General features: G+C 39.5%; 1 protein-coding gene and 1 pseudogene across 2 annotated transcripts in view; both read right to left on the bottom strand.

Moving 5' to 3' along the window:
- ETNK1 (ethanolamine kinase 1) overlaps positions 1 to 20,787 on the bottom strand; it is a 69,409-nt gene that overhangs the window by 39,860 nt on the left and 8,762 nt on the right. For both annotated transcript variants that reach the window (XM_075551994.1, XM_075551996.1), the window contains exon 2: positions 12,894 to 13,153. In XM_075551994.1, coding sequence (XP_075408109.1) covers positions 12,894 to 13,153 — 260 coding nt within the window. The remainder of the gene's footprint in view (positions 1 to 12,893; positions 13,154 to 20,787) is intronic.
- LOC142450574 (tyrosine-protein kinase Yes pseudogene) lies at positions 17,032 to 18,120 on the bottom strand (annotated as a pseudogene).

The raw sequence follows: 20,787 nt of genomic DNA on the forward strand, positions 1-20,787 counted from the left end.
AAAATATTTTCTGTCAAACCTACATCCTACTTTGGTGAGTAAAGACTGTGGTCTGGAAAGATTCAAGAATGAAAAGAAACAAAAGTAGATACTGTATATATTAGTAGATACTGTGTATATGTAGATAATAGTATATATTAGCAATCCTGCAGTTACAGTAATAGATAGACATAAAGACTGAATGGACTCCAGAGAGAGAGGGAATATGCCACTTTATAGGCATATGGATCTGACAGAGGATGTTTGTACGTGGATATTTACTTGCCTGTGTTGCAAATATATCCATCAATGTGGTGGAGCAAACAGAGGGAAAAAATTCTCAGCTATAACCAAAACCCTTGAGGGAATGAATCCCTCACCTGGAAGCTCAAGTACCTAGTCTTGGGAGGTTCTGAGATCAACTGGCATAACATAGTCCCAAAAATCCTCATCCTGCTTTGGTGAGTAACAACTGGAGTGTTGAAGTTCGCAAGTGGCTATCAAAAATGCAATGACTGGTTTTCCCTGTCCAGAGGAAAGATGAGTAAGGATAATCAGTAACATATGGACACAATCCAACAATTAGTCCAAGATCACACAAAACATCCAGTCTCCATGATTTCGAAAACACAACTAGATAGTGCCAGCTACCATTACCGACTGCTTAAAAGAGATCACACTACTGGGTTCTGAATAGAGTGGAAGAATATGTGGAACAAAACTCAAAAACTGAAAGAAACGCAGGCTCACTAGTCAAGATAAGAGACTAGTACAACCCACAAGATTATGGTCTTTGCTTATCTTTCAGGTCTGGAACTGAACTCACCCCTGCTGCTCAAATCTCAGGCAAATACTACACAGAACCTATAAAGGGGACAATATCACTACTAGGGAGATAAAATGTTTTGATACACTAGCTTGGGGAAAACATTAAATCTGGGTAAAAGATTTGTTAACAACAGTTTTTAAAAATTTGAAAGAGCACTTCAATTGTTTCCTATTTGTAAATTTTATATTCAATGGGGGGAAATGTTTTAAAACCTTCTTTAAGATAATTTGGAATGATCCCTCAGGACCAAATGAGAGTAGCAATACCAGGAGAGTAAGAAAAGGGGGAGGGTGGTGGAAAAAGTGGGAACTGATAACAATGATCTACATATAACCCCCTTCCCTGTGGGTTATATGGGTGAAGGGAGACACCGGACAGTGTAAAGCAAGAAAAAAAATTATACATTATCAATGGTTAGTGAGAGAGGGAGGGTGGGGGAGGAATGGGAAAAAATGAAGAGCTGATACTAAGGGCTCAAGTATAAAGAAAATGTTTTGAGAATGATGACGGAAACAAATGCACAAATGTGCTTGACACAATGGAGGGATGCAAGGATTATGATAAGAGTTGTACAAGTTGCCAATAAAATGATTTTTTTAAAGATAATTTAGAATGATTTTTAAAATCATTAATTTATGCTTCTGAATATTCATGTACTGGGAGGTAATAAACATTACTTAAAGATCTCTGATTTTTGAACCATAGATTGGTCCTTCTAATTAGCTTCATTAAGTGCTGTTTTACTACACTAACTCCAAGGCTGCTCTGCTGTGTTCGACATTTTTCACGTTTCTGAAAATTTCCTCAAATACTCACTGCTGCTGTTATCTGCCATCAAGTCAATGCCCAATTCATGAAATATTCTCTAGTATGCACTACTGAGCCCCTTCTTAGCTTTTAAATTTTTAAGTATAAAAACATTCCACATTTTAGTTGAAAAATAAACCTACAGAATTTCACTTTTACATATTTCCTTTGTTTTTCCATAAGCAAGTTATTTCCTAGTTGTACTCACAGTTAAGCTTTATGTTGATTTTTCAAACACTTATCAATGAATCAGTTATTTTAGACAATCTTAAAAATTATCATTCCTTTTATACTGATATATTCTAGCTATGTCTGAATATGAAGGATTTCTAATTGTAACTATCCAAAATCCTTATAATAACTTGCCTCTAAAAATTGTCTTAATCTCCAAAATGGAACAGAGCAACTTCCTAAACTACAAGGTCAAGTTACAATTCACATCTCTAAGGGACAAAGAGACTTCTGCTCCCATAAAGATTCACACCTCAACTGGACATCCCCTTACAGAAGGGTCACAAGGAGGAGACAAGCCAGTCAGAGTGCAGTGCAGCAACAATGAAACATACAACTTTCCTCTCGTTCTTTAATGCTTCTCTGCCCGCCCCACCCCATCCCCCACTATCATGATCCCAATTCTATCTTACAAATCCGGCTAGACCAGAGCAACTACACTGGTACAGATCAGAGCTGCAAACACAGGGAACCCATGACCGATAAACCCCTCAGGACCAATAATGAGAGTAGTGATACCAGGAGGGTAAGGGTAAGTGGGGGAGAAAGAAGAAACCAATTCTAAGGATCTACATATAACCCCCTCCCTGGGGACAAACAAAAAGTGGGTAAAGGGAAACTTCGGACAGTTTAAGATATGACAAAATAATAATAATTTATAAATTATCAAGGGTTCATGAGGGAGGGGGTGAAAATGAGGAGCTGATACCAAGGATTCAAGCTGAAAGAAAATGTTTTGAGAATGATGATGGTAACAAATGTACAAATGTACTTGAGACAATGGATGAATGGATGGATTATGATAAGAGTTGTATGAGCCCCCAATACGATGATTAAAAAAAAAAAAAATTAACAGCCTCAGAAGGCAAAAGGGACAGTTCTACCCTATCCTATAGGGTCCCTATGAGGTAGAACCTACTCACTGGCTAAAACTTGGTGTGAGGAGTGCAATAAGCAGTTAAGCAACTCAATACTAAACACTAACCTACTAGCTGAAAGGCTGACTGTTCACACTCACCCAGAAGCATAGGAAGACAGGCAGTGGGGATCTGCTTCTAAAAAGTGATGGCTTTGAAAATGCCATAAAGCAGTTCTATTCTGCACACAGATAATCGTCAGGAGTTGGAACCAACTGGAAAGCAACTAATAACAGCAACACCACCTTCAACATTGGAGGTCATCATTTTTTAAGTTATGTTTTTTATTAGATAAATGTGCAGTAAGTAATCCTATACTGAACTGGTCTGTTGCTGAGTGATTTAGAACTTGCAACCAAAAGCAAATTTTAGATATCATTCAGAAGAAAAAGAGAAAACAATTTCTAATCATTTGAGAATTTCAAAAATGAACTCTAAGATGTCTGAAATACTTCATAGGTACAGGAAAGTTCAAATAAAACAGATCACGACTTCTTAAAGGCTTGAAGGTGAACAAGCGGCCATCTAGCTCAGAAGCAAATAAGCCCACATGGAAGAAGCACACCGGCCAGTGCGATCACGAGGTGCCCAAGGGACCAGGTATAAGGCATCATACAAAAAAAAATATATATATATATAAGTGTGTGTATGTATGTGTATATATGTGTATATGTATATATGTATGTGTATATATGTGTATATATATATCATATTAAATGAAGGGGGAAGTGCAGAGTGGAGACCCAAGGCCCAAGTGTCGACCAATGGAGATCCCCTCATAGAGGGGTTTAGGAGAGGAGATGGGTTAATTAGGGTGTGAGGTAGTATCGATGAAGAACACAGCTTTCCCCCAGATCCTGGATGCTTCCTCCCCCCAACTACCATGATCCGAATTCTACCTTGCAGGGCTGGATAGGACAGAGGCTGTACACTGGTGCATATGAGGGTTGGAGGTACAGGGAATCCAGGGTGGATGATACCTTCAGGACCAAGGGTGTGAGGGACGATGCTGGGAGAGTGGAGGGTGAGTGGGTTGGAAAGGGGGAACTGATTACAAGGATCCACATGTGACCTCTTCCCTGGGAGAGGGACAACAGAGAAGGGGGGAAGGGAGACTCCGGATAGGGCAAGATATGACAAAATAACGATGCATAAATTACCAAGGGCATATGAGGGAGGGGGGAATGGGGAGGGAGGGGGAAAAGAAAGAGGACCTGATGCAAGGGGCTTAAGTGGAGAGCAAATGCCTTGAGAATGATTGGGGCAGGGAATGTATGGATGTGCTTTATACAATTGATGTATGTTATGTATGGATTGTGGTAAGAGTTGTATGAGTCCCTAATAAAATGTAAAAGAAGAAAAGAGAAAAAAATGATTAGGGCAAAGACTGTACAGATGTGCTTTATACAATTGATGTATGTATATGTATGAACTGTGAAAAGAATTATATGAGCCCCAATAAATTGTTAAAAAAAAAAACAGATCACGACTAATTTCCCTAAGTGGAATGAATTACTAGTTAAGCATTAACTGAGTGCAATTAAACTCTGTGCCTTTACTATTCTTATTCCATCATCAACCTTTTTTTCCACCTCTGCCTCATCCTTTTCACTCTCTCTCACTGCCACCAAGTCGATGCCAACTCACAGTATCCCTCTAGGACAGGTGAAAACTGCCCCTGTGGGTTTCCAGGACTGAAACTCATTCCAGGAGTAGGAAATCTCACCTTTCTCCCTCGGAACTGCTGGTGGTTTCAAACTGCTGAGCTAATGGTTAGCAGCTACCAGGGCTCTGCTAACCTTTTAACGTCAAGTTCTAATGTGATCTCTGTGGAAAATTGCCCAACATCCCAATTAGAGACACAGTAAACTACCTGTACCTTCTTTGGAAACTTTCTCTGTCCTTCTTTGTATAGTATTTGCCTTATTTTTTCCAAGATTATTATCTGTCAACGACGATAAATTACTAGGACAGCAGAGACTGGACTTTTTCCTCCTAAGAGTAGAACAAACGAACATATACCAATACCTTTCACATACAAAGCAGATAGCTTTGATTCAATTAGCCTTGCAACTATAGTTGAATTACTCTAAACAAAAGAGTACTGTGAACACTGATCTAAGGTTCAATCAACATTTACTTAAGCTGGGAAGGATTCATCCAGCTAGTTGGCTGCATATTAAGCTGACTCTGGCAGTTACATAATCTACTGTCATATTGAGGAAGGGGTGGAGTCTAGCCTATCAATCAGGTTACAGCCAATGAAGCCTCTGTCTGGGCCTGGCCTTCTCCTGAGGATTCTGGAAACTCCTTGTCTTCCTCCCTGGAGGTGGGACACACACTCTCTCTGCTACCCATTCCTGTTGACGAGCCACATGGAGGCTATGCTGATGAAGTCAGAACCCTGGAGCTGGAGCAGCCACATGGAGACCCCTGCCAGAGCTGAGATGCTTCCACTGCCACTGGATCCACAACACTTTCTACCCACTAGCCTATGATCTTCCTGCATTCAGTATCTTTGCATGTGTGGCATGAGTCTGAAGAAGAATTTATCGACCATTATCAGCCATAAGGGCTATTATCGGACTTATGGACTTGATCTGGACATGCTGGGGTATTCGCTCAATATACAATAGCTCTTTTACATAAAGCTCTTGCTTATACACATATGAGTGTCACTGGATTTGTTTCTCTAGTCAACCGGGACTAGTACACTAACATACAACAGTTCCTCAAAGTGCATACTACTCAAGCATTAAAGTTCACTCAATGGCTCAAAATATGAACTCAAATTGGCAATTAGCACTTACTAACTAGTAAATCAAAATTTCGTTTGTCCTCTAAATATACCCAATTCCTCTTTTATGGAGAAAAGCTCAATATGCATATGATCCCAAATTCCAGCCTTATTTCCAAGTATCTTCTTCAGCTATAGGATCAACTGCCATTAAATATTTTTAACGTACTTCACTGTACATGTTTGAAAATATAAAACCATACTCCTTTCACATGTAATACTTTGAATTCAAATGTACATTTGACCCATTTTTATTTATTTATTTTGCTTTGCGATGTTTCATAGTGATTAAAAAATATATACTAAACTATGAAAATGGCTTAACAGAATTATGATATAATCTTTAACTTAACAGTGAAAGTAACTACTCATTTCACTTGCCCATATTTTAATGCAGCGTTCTTTTTATTAAGAGTGTAGTTTTTAATTACTTTATTTTTGAAAGTTTCACCAACATGCAATTCATGTTGCATTTGCATGTTGCATACATTTCAATAGCTTGATCACATTTGTAAGTATTGTGTAACCATCGCCACAATCAATTCCAGGACATTTCTTCTTCCTTGTACACGCAGTTAGCTCCCATTTGCCACCAGCCTCCCTACCATGTACTCTTGAATCTGTTAATTCTGTTGTTGTCTCTAAAGGTTTGCCTAATCTGGGTTTCATATACAGAAGGAAAAAAAAAAATCAAGACAAAATAAAGGATCTTCATCTCTAGAAGAATGAAATAGGATCCATACATCACCCCATGCACAAAGACCTTAAGATGGGTTAGAGACCGAAATGTTAACCCTAGAGTTGTCAGGCTTATCAAATGAGAAAATCAGGGGAAAGTGAAAGCTCTATTGCAGGGCACACATGGACTATCAAACATAATAAAGAAGGTACAAACAGAAGACAGAATAGCTCACTGCCATTGAGGCAAGGCTGACTTATAGCAACCCCCCTATGGTTTTCTGAGAGTGTAACTGCTTACGGGAGTTGAAAGCCCAGCCTATCTCCTGAGGAAGACAAAACAGATGACTGGCATCTATTAAAAATAAAACATTTATGCACATCAAAAGGCTTCATCAAGAGTAAAACAGATTCAGAAAAAAATCTTTAGCAATCACACAATGGGCAAGTGACTAATTACTAAAATCTATAGAATTCTGCAACATTTCAATGAACGAAAAACAAATAATCCATTCAAAAGATGGACAAAAAACACAAAAAGAGAATTCCCACAGGATGATACTCCAATAGCTAACAAATACAAGAGCAAATACTCATGATCATTTAGTCATCTTGGAGATGTAATCATAGTAACAATGGGATAACACCTCATACCCACAACAGAGCAGATCCAAAGAAAACAACACATGCTGGAGAGAGTGCAGAGAGACTGGGACTCTTATAACCTACTGGTAGGACTGTAAACATGTACCAGCATTGTGGAAAGCAATATGGCACTGCATAAAACTGGAGAAATACCTTTGCTGAGCATATACACCAAAGAACTGAAAGAGAATACCAACAGACAGATGCATGCTCTCACCATGTTCACTTCAGCACAGTTCCCAATAGCAAGAAGCTGGAAACAGCCAAACGCCCATCAGTAGAAGAATGGATTAAAAAATAAACAAAAAAACCTCTAGTACATACACACAGGTATTAGGTATGCATCCCTAAAACAGTGATGAAACCATGACACGGAAAGACCTGGAAACCATGATGCTGAGTGAAGTTAGTGAATCCCAAAAGTACACATATTGAATCAGTCCATTACTATAAGGATAAACAACAAGATGAGGGCAAGCTTCTACTCTCAGGGAATGTAATCTAATCCAATCTCCCAAGTAACAAGATAAGAGATCCTGCTTACTACCTGTGAACCACTTTATAAGTACATCTTAAAAACCACTTCAAGAGAGATGACCACACTTTAGCTAGGTCAGCTTTTCAAGAAGGAGGGAAAGGGCAAAGACTGTTCAGTTGCTATCATACAACACTGTGCTAAAGTCACCCCAAAACAGCACACTCCTAACAAGAGTGATAAGCCAACCTTACTGGAAATTCAAGTCAAGATAAGGAGGGGGTGGGTGGACATATGTCTCAGAGAAAGTGGTTTCATTTCAGTTATTGAGTAAACCAGGCAAGCAACTTCCCATGGGGAAAAAAAAACTTAACAATACTTATCTAAAACCCAAGGGGAAAAGGAGTATGGTAATTATGTTCCTAACTGGATCTTTCTGACCTAGTTTCTATCCAGCACTGTGACCCAGCCATAAGCTGTAAGTACTGAACCTTTTGACTTTGGCTTTTGGGGGCACACAACATCCTTTATAGGCCACACCACAAGGATTCAATGTGGAAACCCCATTAAGTAAACTGGGATTTACTTTAAACTCACCTGTAGCAAATTTAAGGGACCAACATATTCCCTTAGACTTAAGGCCCAGACACCCTAGCGCAGTGGTACTCAACCTGTGAGTCATGACCCCTTTGGAGATAGAAGTACCCTTTCACAGGGGTTGCCTAAAACCATTGGAAAACACACATTTCCAATGGTCTTAGGAACTGAGACACCGCTCCTCTATCCATCTCCAGGTTGGTCCGCCCACATGTAGAATGCAGTCTACTGTTGTTATATTAAGACTGTTACCCATTTTACATCATGCTTCAAGACAAACCTTTATTTGTTATTATAAATATTTCACAATATATAATTACATATTGTTCTGTGACTAATCACTATGCTTTAATTATGTTCAATTAGTAACAATGAAAATACATCCTGCATATCAGATATTTACATTATCATAACAGTAGCAAAATTACAGTTATGAAGTAACAATGAAAATAATTTTATGGCTAGGGGTCACCACAACATGAGGAGCTGTATAAAAGGGTCGCAGCATTAGGAAGGCTGAGAACCACTGATCTAGAGTGTGAAATGAAGCAGATGACTACAATCCCAAGGTTATGGAATTGGCAGTCTGGTTTGGATCTCTTGCTTTGAGGGTGTCCAATGAAAGGTGGCCCTGGACTGCCATATGTTTTAATGCCCCTTTGCTTTTTTATGACATCTATTAATCTGGGAGGCATGGTTCTGCCTTAGTGAATGAGTGTTACTTGAAATTTTGCCCCATCACCAACTCTCATTGTATAAGGAGTATCCAGTCACTAAGAGTTTAATCTGCACCAGTCAACAATTCCTGTGTTGTGTCTTGAACTGACCTGTACTTGTACAATTTCCTTTTCTCAACAGTGCTTTGGCTAAATTAATGACATCAACAATAGAATTAACTCATGCCCCCGAAGGATGATTGGTAATGTTCTCTATTATCAAATGATACCGATGTTTCTAAAGTGAACCAGAGGCATTATAAACCATGGATAAATGAGTGGATTTGGGGCTTACACTTAATTCTAGCCCCAATCTAGGAACAATTAGTGCTTATGACATGACCCTGGCTCAATACTTGCCCCCATGAAGAGATCACTGAAGATATGAGTGCTATAGGAAAGTGTGAAGAAACCAGATGGTGCTTGGCTATCAGAAAGAATAGCATCTGGGATACTTGACTTCAAACAAGCAGCCATCTACAGAAGAAGTCAACTAAATCCTCATGGAAGAAACATACCAGCCAATATGATCAAAGGATTATAAATAATAAAACCCAAATCTGAAGGAATGGTACCGTGAACACCTGCTTTCTGGATGGCTATGAAGACAGTGGAAGCCCAAAATCTACGTGCATGGTCCCCACATGGATTAAGCCTCTGGGGATTTCCCTGTATTCACAGTTCAGAGATGGGCATACCCTTGCTATCAGACAGACCACTGTAAAGTTGATTATGGCAGATGTACTTAGGTTAAAATATAATACTTTACATTTGATCTCCCTTTTAACCCATTTTAAAGTTGTTTCAGGTTTTCCGCTTTCTTTTTGATTGAGGTTTTTGTTTTGTTTTGTTACATTTTTTAACATTTTATTAGGGACTCATACAACTCTTATCACAATTGATACATATACATACATCAATTGTATAAAGCTCATCTGTACATTCTTTGCCCTAATCATTTTGAAAGCATTTGCTCTCCACTTAAGCCCTTTGCATCAAGTCCTCTTTTTTCCTGTCCCTCCCCACTCTCCCCTCCCTCATGAGTCCTCAATAATTTATAAATTATTATTTTGTCATATCTTGCCCTATCCGGCGTCTCCCTTCACACCCTTTTCTGTTGTCCGTCCCCCAGGGAGGAGGTCACATGTAGATCCTTGTAATCGGTTCCCCCTTTCCAACCCACTCAACCCTCTACCCTCCCAGTATCGCCCCTCACACCCTTGCTTCTGAAGATATCATCCACCCTGGATTCCCTGTGCCTCCAGCTCCCATATGCACCAGTGTACAACCTCTGCTCTATCCAGGCTTGCAAAGTAGAATTCGGATCATGGTAGTGGGGTGGGAGGAAGCATTTAGGAACTGAAGGAAAGCTGTATTCTTCATCAGTGCTACATCGCACCCTGACTGACTCATCTCCTCCTCTAGACCCCTCTGTGAGGGGATCTCCAGTGGCTGACAAATGGGCTTTGGGTCTCCACTCTGCACTTCCCCTTTTATTCACTATGGTAAGATTTTTTTTTGATGATGCCTTATACCTGATCCCTTTGACACCTCGTGATCACACAGGCTGGTGTACTTCTTCCATGTGGGCTTTGTTGCTTCTGAGCTATATGGCCACTTGTTTACCTTCAAGCCTTTAAGACCCCAGACACTATCTCTTTTGATAGCTGGGCACCATTAGCTTTCATCGCCACATTTGCTTATGCACCCATTTGTCCTCAGCAATCGTTTCATGGAAGTGTGCACCCAATGATATGATTTTTTGTTTCTTTGATGCCTGATAACTGATCCCTTCAGAACCACGTGATCACACAGGCCTTTAAGACCCCAGACACTATCTCTTTTGATAGCCGGGCACCATCAGCTTTCTTCACCACATTTACTTGTTCACCCGCTTTGGCTTCAGCAGTTGTGTCGGGAGGGTGAGCATCATAGAATGTCAATTTAATAGAAGAAAGTATTCATGCATTGAGGGAGTGCTTGAGTAGAGGCCCAATATCCTTCCGCCACCTTAATACTAAACCTATAAATGTAGGCACATAGATGTATTTCCCCATCCTCATATATATATTTGAATGTACATGTCTTTGTCTAGACCTCTATGAATGCCCTTTGCCTCCTAGCTCTTTCCTCTATTTCCCTTGACTTTCCTCCTGCCCCACCACCATGCTCCATCCCCACCTGGGTTACAGCTATACCTCTTCTTTACGTTACCTTACCCTTTCTATGTTTTGTCTGGTTATTATTGTTGGGTTTTGTCTATTTGCTTCCTTTTTGTGTTTTGTACGGTTTTCTGACTATGAAATCCAGTATAGGTAGATCTGTAGAGACGGTGATTAGATTCATAACTGCATAGGGGCATGGCAGGGGAGGGCTGGGGATTGGGGGGATGGGGAGCTAACAAAGAGTACGAGAAAACAACAGAAATTAATTGTGGTGATGATTCCACAAATCTTAATATGGCTGAATGGTTAAACTGTAAAATATATGATAAAGCTATTAATAAAAACAGATTTACAGTCTGGGAAATCTACAGGGAACAGTTTGACTCTGTCCTGTGGGGTGGCTGTGAGTCAGAATCAACAATGTTCTCGTAACTTTATTAGCTTACTTTCCCAATGTGATTTACAGGTCACTGTGCCATGGACATCACTGGGGGCAGGATCCTCCTCCCTTACTCACTGTCACCTAGTCAATTCTTTGAATCATGGTAAACCTACAGCACAGAATATAACTGCCCTGTGGGTGTGGATTTCCAAGACTGTGAATCTTAACAGGAGTAGAAATCCTCATCTTTCTCGCAAGTAGAAGCCTTTGGTTTCCAACTGCTGACCCTATGGTTTGCTGCCTAACATATAACCTTCTACGCCACCAAGCCTTCACCTGTGTTGTATCTTCCCACTGCTCCATCACCTCTCTTGAGATATAGCAACCACAGATTTTGTTTATTCTGTCATTTTTATCCCTCTAATAATTCAAAACACTTTTATGTTCCAAGATACCTTAAGGACAAAAATTATTGCTCTAATGTTCTTTAATGAATAAAATTGCTTGTTCATACTTTTTAAAACACACAAAATGCAAAGAGCCCAACAATGACAGAATGAAAAGGAAAAACCTCAATGGAAAACAGAAAATATTTTAAACTGGAGCAATTATACATTTATACAGGAGGGATAAAATTATACGAGAGGGAAATCAATGACAATGTGTCAGAAGGTGGCCTGACTACATTTGCAGTAAAGCACCCTACAATGTAATGTCTGGTAGCAAAGCATTTCTCATCTCTGGTTCACAGTCAGAGGAGATTCACCACAGGCTAATCCAGATGGGGAATCCTACAAATAGTTTTGGGTTTCAGTCTTCCACAGCCTTTTGCAAACTGGGTGTTCAGAATTTAAGCTATAAGACCATTCCCACCTCCGGGTTTTCATTTTATTTTTACAATCCTTGGTTCACATTGGCTGATGAGCTTCTTCTGTGTGGACTCAGTTGACACATCATTTGGATGACTGGTTATAACAAGTTTTTAAGACTCCAGATTGCTATTATTTCTGACAGCTGGGAACCATATAATTTCTTTACCACACTTTGCTATAGTACCCATATGTTCAGTTATCACTTCAAGGGGGTAAGGTACTGAGCAGGACCATGTCATAAAAACTATTGTTCGTAAATTATGGCTACAGTTAAATGCAAGCCCAAAATCCATTCATGTAATGGTTTAGATAGTCCTGGTTTACTTTAAAGACATTATTATTTTGTTGAAGGACATTATAAATTATCCCCAGGAGGCATACAGTTTCTGGAAAGTAACCTGTAGGGCAGAGGTTCTCAACCTTCCTAATGCAGGAATCCTTTGATACAGTTCCTCATGTAGTGGTGACCCTTCCCCCAACTAGAACATTTTTGTTACAACTTCATAACTGCCATTTTGCTACTTTTATGAATCTGGAGACCCCTGTGAAAAGGTCGTTTGACCCCCAAAGGGGTCACGACCTACAGGTTGAGAACTGCTGCTCTAAATCATTAAAATTCCTCAAGTGACTGGAGTACATATTTTTAAGAATCAATATGGCCATTTAAGTATGGTACAAATATCACTTAGCAATCTCAGTACATGAGCAAAAGCAAACATCAACTATCAGCACTTAAAGTATATGAAAAATATTTTATTAGGATAATTAACATTTTTCACAATGAAGTTATTAAAGAAATGTACCTGAAGATGGCTGGATTGCAGACGTGTTTTGGATCGAGTGCCTCTCCCTGTATAAATTCATAGCACAGTCCATTATTGAAGGTACAGTAGAGCTGGGGTGCACAGCCATGCGCCTGCAGCACTCGAAAACTCTTCACTTCCTCATCTCGATCAACCAACAACTCCGTCTTATTGCCGTAAATTCTCACCAGGACTACATCCTCCATTGTGTTACCCACATAGCAGCCAATAAGCTTATTTGTGATTCCATCTGTGAAAAGCTGCAGAAGAAAGAGGGGGAACAATCAATCATGTATTTTCAAGGCACAGGAAATAACATGAAAATAATGTGCTAAACAGTACCGTACATACTAGAGTATAAGCTGTCCCGAACATCAGCCAAGGCACCTAATTTTACACAAAAACTGCTGCTGAAAAACTTGGCTTATACATGAGTATACATGGTGATTAAAAGATACACACCAACATATAAAAGAATTGTAGCACATAATTGCAGGGACAATGAAGTACTTAACGTAGCTCTTCCAGCCACAGCCTCTAACTCCCACCAACTCCGTTTCCCAACTGTTAACAGCATTCACTGTGACTGCCATCCTTTTGGGTATATGAATCCTCTCAGAAGCACAATGGGGGACCTTAGTACTTGCAAGATGAAGGGGTGGACTACATCCTCTGGACCCTGAGATTCCTGTGCAGTGAGCCTCCTTGATCCAGAAGACAGGAGTGACATCAAAGAAGCAGCAGAGCACAACACAGAGCAGTAGTGGACTTTCAGTCCACAGAACAAGTAAAGTTTGCGTTGGGGCGCAAAGCTCATTTGGTGAGTCAGGTAAGGGTGTCTCTGGGCACTAATTTTGAGGAGTTGGGTTTGCTGACCCTTGGAGCTTGAGCTTTTTGCCTTCTGGTTGAGGCTCACTTCAGAGTAGCATGCCCTTTGGGCATTAGAAGCAGCCCTCAACTTTGTAACCTGTCCTGACTTAAGAACTGTGTACTGAGCACTGCTCACCTGCATTGCAACCAGTTCACTTCCTTGAAAAACCTTTCAATATTGCGTCCCAGTTCTATGTGGTCATTAAAATTAATTACAGAATCTAGATCAAAAAGGCGTGTATAACACTAAACAGCTATATGAAAGTTTTTCTGTTGTTCATTTTAATTCTACATTTATATAAAAATGAATGCCAAATTTAAATGTCACCTTTAATTCCTATAATTTTCTTTATCCAATAGTTCTATTTCCACTGTCTCCATATTTCTCATTTTCTTACTTTTTTAATATTCTTATTTATAATTTCTATATTGGTGGTTTCTGCGAAAACCAGAAGGACTGGAAATAGTAGGCCACACATTCAACATTCTATCTCCTCAAAGCAGCAAAGGATTATATGAACACAAACATCACACCACCATCTTGATTTCATTTCTTCACCATACTAGACTTCAGTATATAATTTGATTTTAGCAAAAGTTTCTGACTTTAGAGAAAAGGCAAAAGCATTGATATAAATACCAGTATATCACCTGATGAGCCACTTCTACTTCCACCCTAGAACAGAAACAAAAACTAGACAAAATATACAAAGAACAATTTTCAAGGAAGTAGACACCAGGTGACAAAAATAATCCCAGAATGGGAAACAAAAGTGACTCTACAATTGCCCGAGCTTTATACCTTGAAACGAATCCTAATGGGGCAGGGGAAGAACTCAGAGACAAATGGAATCCTTGAGTTGAGGAAACGAAAGGGTTCAAGAAAACAAAGAAAGCTAGAGTCTGCAGCACAGAGCACTGAAGCAGAGAAAACAGAAGCCTTGAATAAGTGCCCCCACTGAATAATGAGCAAAGTCAAGGTTTCCTCATGCATGTGAGGAGTCTACCCCAAGGAAAAATACAAAACACAAAAGCACACAAAACGAAATCGAAATCACGCAAAAAAAGATTCAGAAACTTGGCTGGGAATGATACCTGTTCCTGAGCCAGACAAGACATCACAAACTGAACTCAATGCTATGGAGTCTATGTGGATTCGTAGCGACCCTGTAGACCAGGTTAGCAAGACTGTATTTGCCTTGACTTTCTCCCACAGAGTGGCTGGGTAGTCTCAAACCTTTTTGAATATCCTTAAAAGAAGAGCCTAATAATCATATCATCAATTTGACCACTGACTGCTGATGGAGGGTCTGCTCCCTCTTATACATCATTTGTATTTTTACCCTTACACAAATATGATCTTATCCTTACCAAACCTCAGTGCGATTTGTTTTGCAGTTTGAGGTTGGGTTTCCCAGCTGGGAAGCACAGGAGGAATGGATGTATGATTAATTAATAACTGATATAAGGTGTTGGAGGGGATGCAGGGCTGGGGGTGGGCGATGGGCCATGGGGAGGGAAGGGGAATGTCAGGAGTCAACAGTGAGAACAGGAGGGGAAGGGGGCACTAGAACTGATGGTGACTGCACAGCTCTATTTGAAGGCAATATGACCCTGAGAGCGGGAAAGCTGAGAGATGTGGAGGTGATTGTACAATTCCTCCTTGGAATTGATTAAACTGCTCAATAGTATGGCGTATGACTTATGTGCCAATAATACTGTTGGGGGGAAAAAAATCAACTCACTTTCTAGTTACCTTTATTATTCTAAATTGAACTATTTAAAAAACAATTACACACATGAAAAATTTTCTTATGCTACTTTCTATAGCTTAAAACCAGGAGCTTCAAATCATGGTTCCAAGGTTTTAAATCATGGTTTAAAATCAGGAAAGGCATGTGTAGCGCTGCATCCTCTCACCACACTTATTCAATCTGTATGCTGAGCAACTCATCAGAAAAAATGGATATGAAGAAGAATGTGGCATCAGAATCAAAGTTGGTTTACTGACAACCTGCGATATGCAGAACCGCCTTGCTTGCTGAGAGCAAGGAGTGCTTGAAACACTTGGTGATGAAGATCAAAGATTGCAGCCTTTATAGTAAGGATTGTAACTCAATGTAAAGACCAAAAGCTTTGTAACTGGACCAATAGGTAACACATGATAAATGAAAAGAAGGGTAAAGCTTAAAAGTTTTATTACTATTAATATTCCTTTTGGATAAAAAAGCCTATTTCCATGTAAAAGGAGTCAAGTATTAAAAATGGATATTAAAATTAGCTCAACTTAGAAAAATACTTTTGAGAATGCAAAATTTTTTTTAAAGCTGGAATGGAATTATTTGATTCCATGAAATTTTTAAATTTTAGATTATGGTATAATTTTTTATCTCTACGATAATTTCCCTAAACAATTCTGAATTTGGATAAAAATAGGCTTATTGCTCTTCATTGTCCAGCTATCACTTATACTGTCATCAATGTCTTAACTACATTGTTTTGAATCCTGAAATAAATAGCAGAATTCATCACTGGCACTTCATACATAGTTTTGTACAACCGTCTGTAATTTCACCTTACCATTAAAAAACATGGAAAGTAAAGATGATTTTCTTCTCTTGACTCTTATACATAAGAAGTCTACAGAGTTCTTTCCATTTTGGAAGATTTGTGCATATAAGTCTTTAACTCGCAAAGACTTATCAATTCATATAGGGACATAGTCAGCCCTTGGGGCAAAGCAACCCAAGTCCACTTTCCACCTGTTCCAGCATTTCATGGTCCACCATACTGAATATGGCACTCTCTCCACCATTTTGTTACCATATACATCACAATTTATAATAAATCAACCATACAATGCTTTATATAAGAGCAATTGGATATTAAGAAAACATCCCAGGCCAGTCCATATCAAGTCCTTAAGTCCGATAAAACCCTATATGTACAATAGCTGTCCATAAATTCCTCTTCAGACTCATGCAACACATGCAATAACACAGAATGCAGGAAGATAACGTGTAGATTCAGTGGCAGTGGAAGCATCTCAGTGCTGGCAGGGGTCTCCATGTGGCTCCTCCATCTCCAGGGCTCTGGCTCCATCAGTATAGCTCCCTGTGGCTTGTCAGCAGGAAGATGAAAAAGAGTGTGGGCCTGGCTTCCAGTGAACGATTTATCTCCATTGTGCCTCCAAATGAGATCAAGCTGCGACTGATTGACAGGCTAAACTCCACCCCTTCACTCTTAAAGTCCACAAGTTAACACCAGATTATCTAACTACCACAAACTTTCCATCTCGTTCTTTAAGAAAATCTAATAGCTCTCTTTTGACAAATTCAGTGACAGCGTAACTTAGCTCTTCAGAAACAGCATATAATGGCACAAGTTTATCATTTCTTAATTTTTTCATGATCGGAACCTTTTGAAGAAAAGCTTCAGGTATCATTGTACCTAGTTTCAGTGTTTTTATTGGTACTTTTGTGGTTCCATTTCATCTTCCTATCCACATTTCACCAAAACAGCCTTGTCATTTCCCAAGCATCATCTGCTAGACCTTGAATCTGGGGTTTCAGTTTGACACACAGTTGTTAACTTGAGGCATACACCATCAGCACCTTCTGTGTAGTCTTTCACTGATTTCCGCAGTCTTAAATGATCTTCTAGTTATGATCCAGTACCTATCACTGTCAGTTACCTAAGTTTGTAGTGCTTCACATTGACATCCCTTACCTCATCCCAATTACAAAGAGAGAGGAAACGAGCACTTCTAGTAGTTTCACTCTTACTAAGAGAATACCCCATTGATTCCCAGGATTCAGAAGTAATCTTTCAACATCTTTTCCACCCATTTAGCCAAAATACCAATTTTCTGTCTGAATGGAAACTGACGGTGCTACATAATTGCTAAGGATATAAGCATTCTGTCTCCTTCCATGTTGTTAATTATTTGAAACATTTCACCCGTAAGTGAAAAATCTTCTATACTTCTTGCTTCATACTCGTTTAAGACAATAAACAATGAAGCCTATTAAACAAGTAGGATATGAACTTTGTACCACTCACAATGAGGAAGATGTTCTTCCAAAAGGTGTTATATGTCAGGATCCTCCGAATAGTGTCATGGAGAGATAAAGTTAACAGGCTTCCCCTTTGTTAAAAGACTATGGTGCCACTCTAGAACGTTCTGTTCCATACGGCGGCACTTGTACTGAGACTCCATAGTGTTTTCAGTTATGTTAATAGATGGACTTTTATTCTCTTTACTTTAAATGCAACCATTATCAGAGCTGCTCTTGATTTGTACTCCCTGGAGCGCTGCAGCTGTGGATGTGGCTGCGGGGAGGAGACAGCTGCCCATGAGGAAGCCCTGGGGGACCTCTCCCCTCCCCCATAACAAGGGAAGCCAGACTCAGGCTCCAGTAGGGCAAGTTTTGGTGCAAACTGGAGGTATGGAATATGCTACATAAGGTGATGGCATCTCCTTTACCAAAATGTACTGTTTATACAATTAATGAGTTAATGAGATGGCTTTCCCTATTTAATACTGGAAAAAGCATGCAAATTCATCCTTTGATGGCAATTAAAGGGCCATAGCAAATGGGAACCTATAGAATTGCCTCAACCTACACAAGTTGTCCCCTGGGTCTACTGCTTTGTCATAGATGGCAGGTGTGTTGCTGTGATACTGGAGGCTATGCCAGCAGGTCACCAGGGTAGATGAGTTTCAGTGGAGCTTCCACATTTAGACAGACTTGTAAGAAGGAATTGGAGAGCCACTTCTGAGGGATTCATCACAGTAAACCTTACGAATAACAACAACATTTTCTGGTATACTGCCAGAGGTGCCCCTCAGATTGGGTGGCAGTAAAAACACTACTGGGAAAGAGTTGCCTTCTCAAAGTAGAGTCAACCTTAATGATGATGGTGGTATGCCTCAGTTACCTTCATTCGCTAAGGGGGCACTATTAAAAATGAGAAGAACCTGCTACAGACATCCATAAATAACTGAATAGGACTCAGGAAAAATTAAAAATTGTTAAAAAAGAAATGGAACTCATTTAGTAAGCTGAAGTGGATTGGTACTGGCCATTTTAAACTGAACAATCCTATGGTTCACTATGCTGGTAATGACATATTAAAGAGAAATGGCATCACATTCATTAAAAAAAGAAAATTTATTTTTAAGTGTAATGGTGTGATGAGATATTCTAATTTAGACACCAAACACTAATGCCAATGATAAATAAATTAAAGAATTGAAAAAAACATCATAAATATTACATGACAGTATAATTTTGCTGAAGGAAATTCAAAAGGAGCTACAACAGTACACCGACAGGGAGATGACAAAAATGCAGTTCTCATCGTAAGAGGACATGGACTGAAGAGCATCCCTGCTACTGCCCTATGATTTTCAGTGGAAGCAGAGAGTGCCAGAAGGATGTTCATTTACTGACCATGTAGACTGTATTAGACTGTGCAGATCATGACAAAGTATGGGTGACATTGAAAAGAATGTGAATTCCAGAACTTTTGGCTGTGTTCATACAGAACCTGTACAAAGACCAAGAGGCAATCATTCCAACAGAATCAGGGAATATTAAAAGGTTTAAAGTCAGGAAAGATGTTCATCAATGTTTAATGCCTAGTAGATCTGTAGGCTAAGCTAGACTATAAGAATGTGGCATCTGGCTTAGAAGAAGACTACGAGGCTACATACAACCTGTAACATGCAGAGGATGCTTGCTGAGAGCAAAGACAACTGGAGGATTTACTGATAAAAATTAAAAACTACTATCTTCGGTTTGGGTTATATCTCAATGTAAAGAAAAACAAAAATCCCCACAACTGGTCTAATAAACAATATTACAATAATTAGATTTGCCAAAGATTTCATTTAATTAGATCCACAGACAGTGGTCAAAAAACCCAAAGGCTATATATATTGCATTGGAACAAAAGACCTTTATTAAAATGTCAAAGAACAAAAAATGTCTGTGGTAGTTTTATGTCAACTTACATGGGCCCAGGTTCTCCCGTATGATCCAACAGAGTGGTCAACTCTGGGGGGATTTGTGAGGCAGTCCAGCAGTTTATCTGGTCACACTCTTGATGCAACTGAGGGAAGCTTCACCAGAGGTGTGGCCCACTCATAATATAAATTGACAGTCTACAGAAGTTAGCTTACTTCTACTGCTAGAGCTGAACCCTATATCTGGTTAGTGGACCTCCGGTTATAAACCCTGCCCAACCCAAGCAAGCCACTAGTAGACTGTCAACCAGGATTCATTCAGCCTGCTGTCAGGAGTCAGGAGAAGCCTTCAGCTTACATCCGACTCATGGAGTGGAACCAAACTAGTCTAACTCATTTTCACAACCGTGTGAGCTATTTCTACATATAAATCTCTTCATATATATATATATATATATACACACACACAAGAATCAATGTTTTTCCTTCTCTAGAGAAACCAGTTTAACATAATGTCATGCTGAGGGCTAAGGAGTGCCTGACCCAGCCAAGCTTTCTTTTTTGTACAAGTCGTGGTATTTTCAAATACCTCATATGCATATGATAGCGCCACAATAAATAAGGTCATAAGAATTACATCATTAGCCAAGAATACTGAAATTACCATGGCCAGAAGAAACTAACAGATCTGTCTTGGAAGACATACATCCAGAATGCCCTTGAGAAGAGAATTTGTCTTGTGTACTTTGAACATGCTGTTCGGGAAAATCAGTTCCTGGAAAAGGACATCATGCTCCATGAAGTACGGTGGCAGTGAAAAGAGACACCATGCTCAGTAGAGTACAGCGTCAGTAAAAAAGTGAACTGACACAGTTGCTACAATAGTGGGCTCAAACATAGCAACTGTGAGGACGTCCTAGGCCCTGATAGTGTTTTTTCTGTTGTACATGGGTGAGTTGGAACCAACAGGATAGCACCGAACAGTAACAAACAGGTTGCTGTTTGAAGCAATATAAAATACTTTCTGGGCAAAAAGATAATAATTATTACAAT

Source organism: Tenrec ecaudatus, chromosome 6 (assembly GCF_050624435.1).
Source record: "Tenrec ecaudatus isolate mTenEca1 chromosome 6, mTenEca1.hap1, whole genome shotgun sequence".
Lineage (NCBI taxonomy): Eukaryota > Metazoa > Chordata > Mammalia > Afrosoricida > Tenrecidae > Tenrec > Tenrec ecaudatus.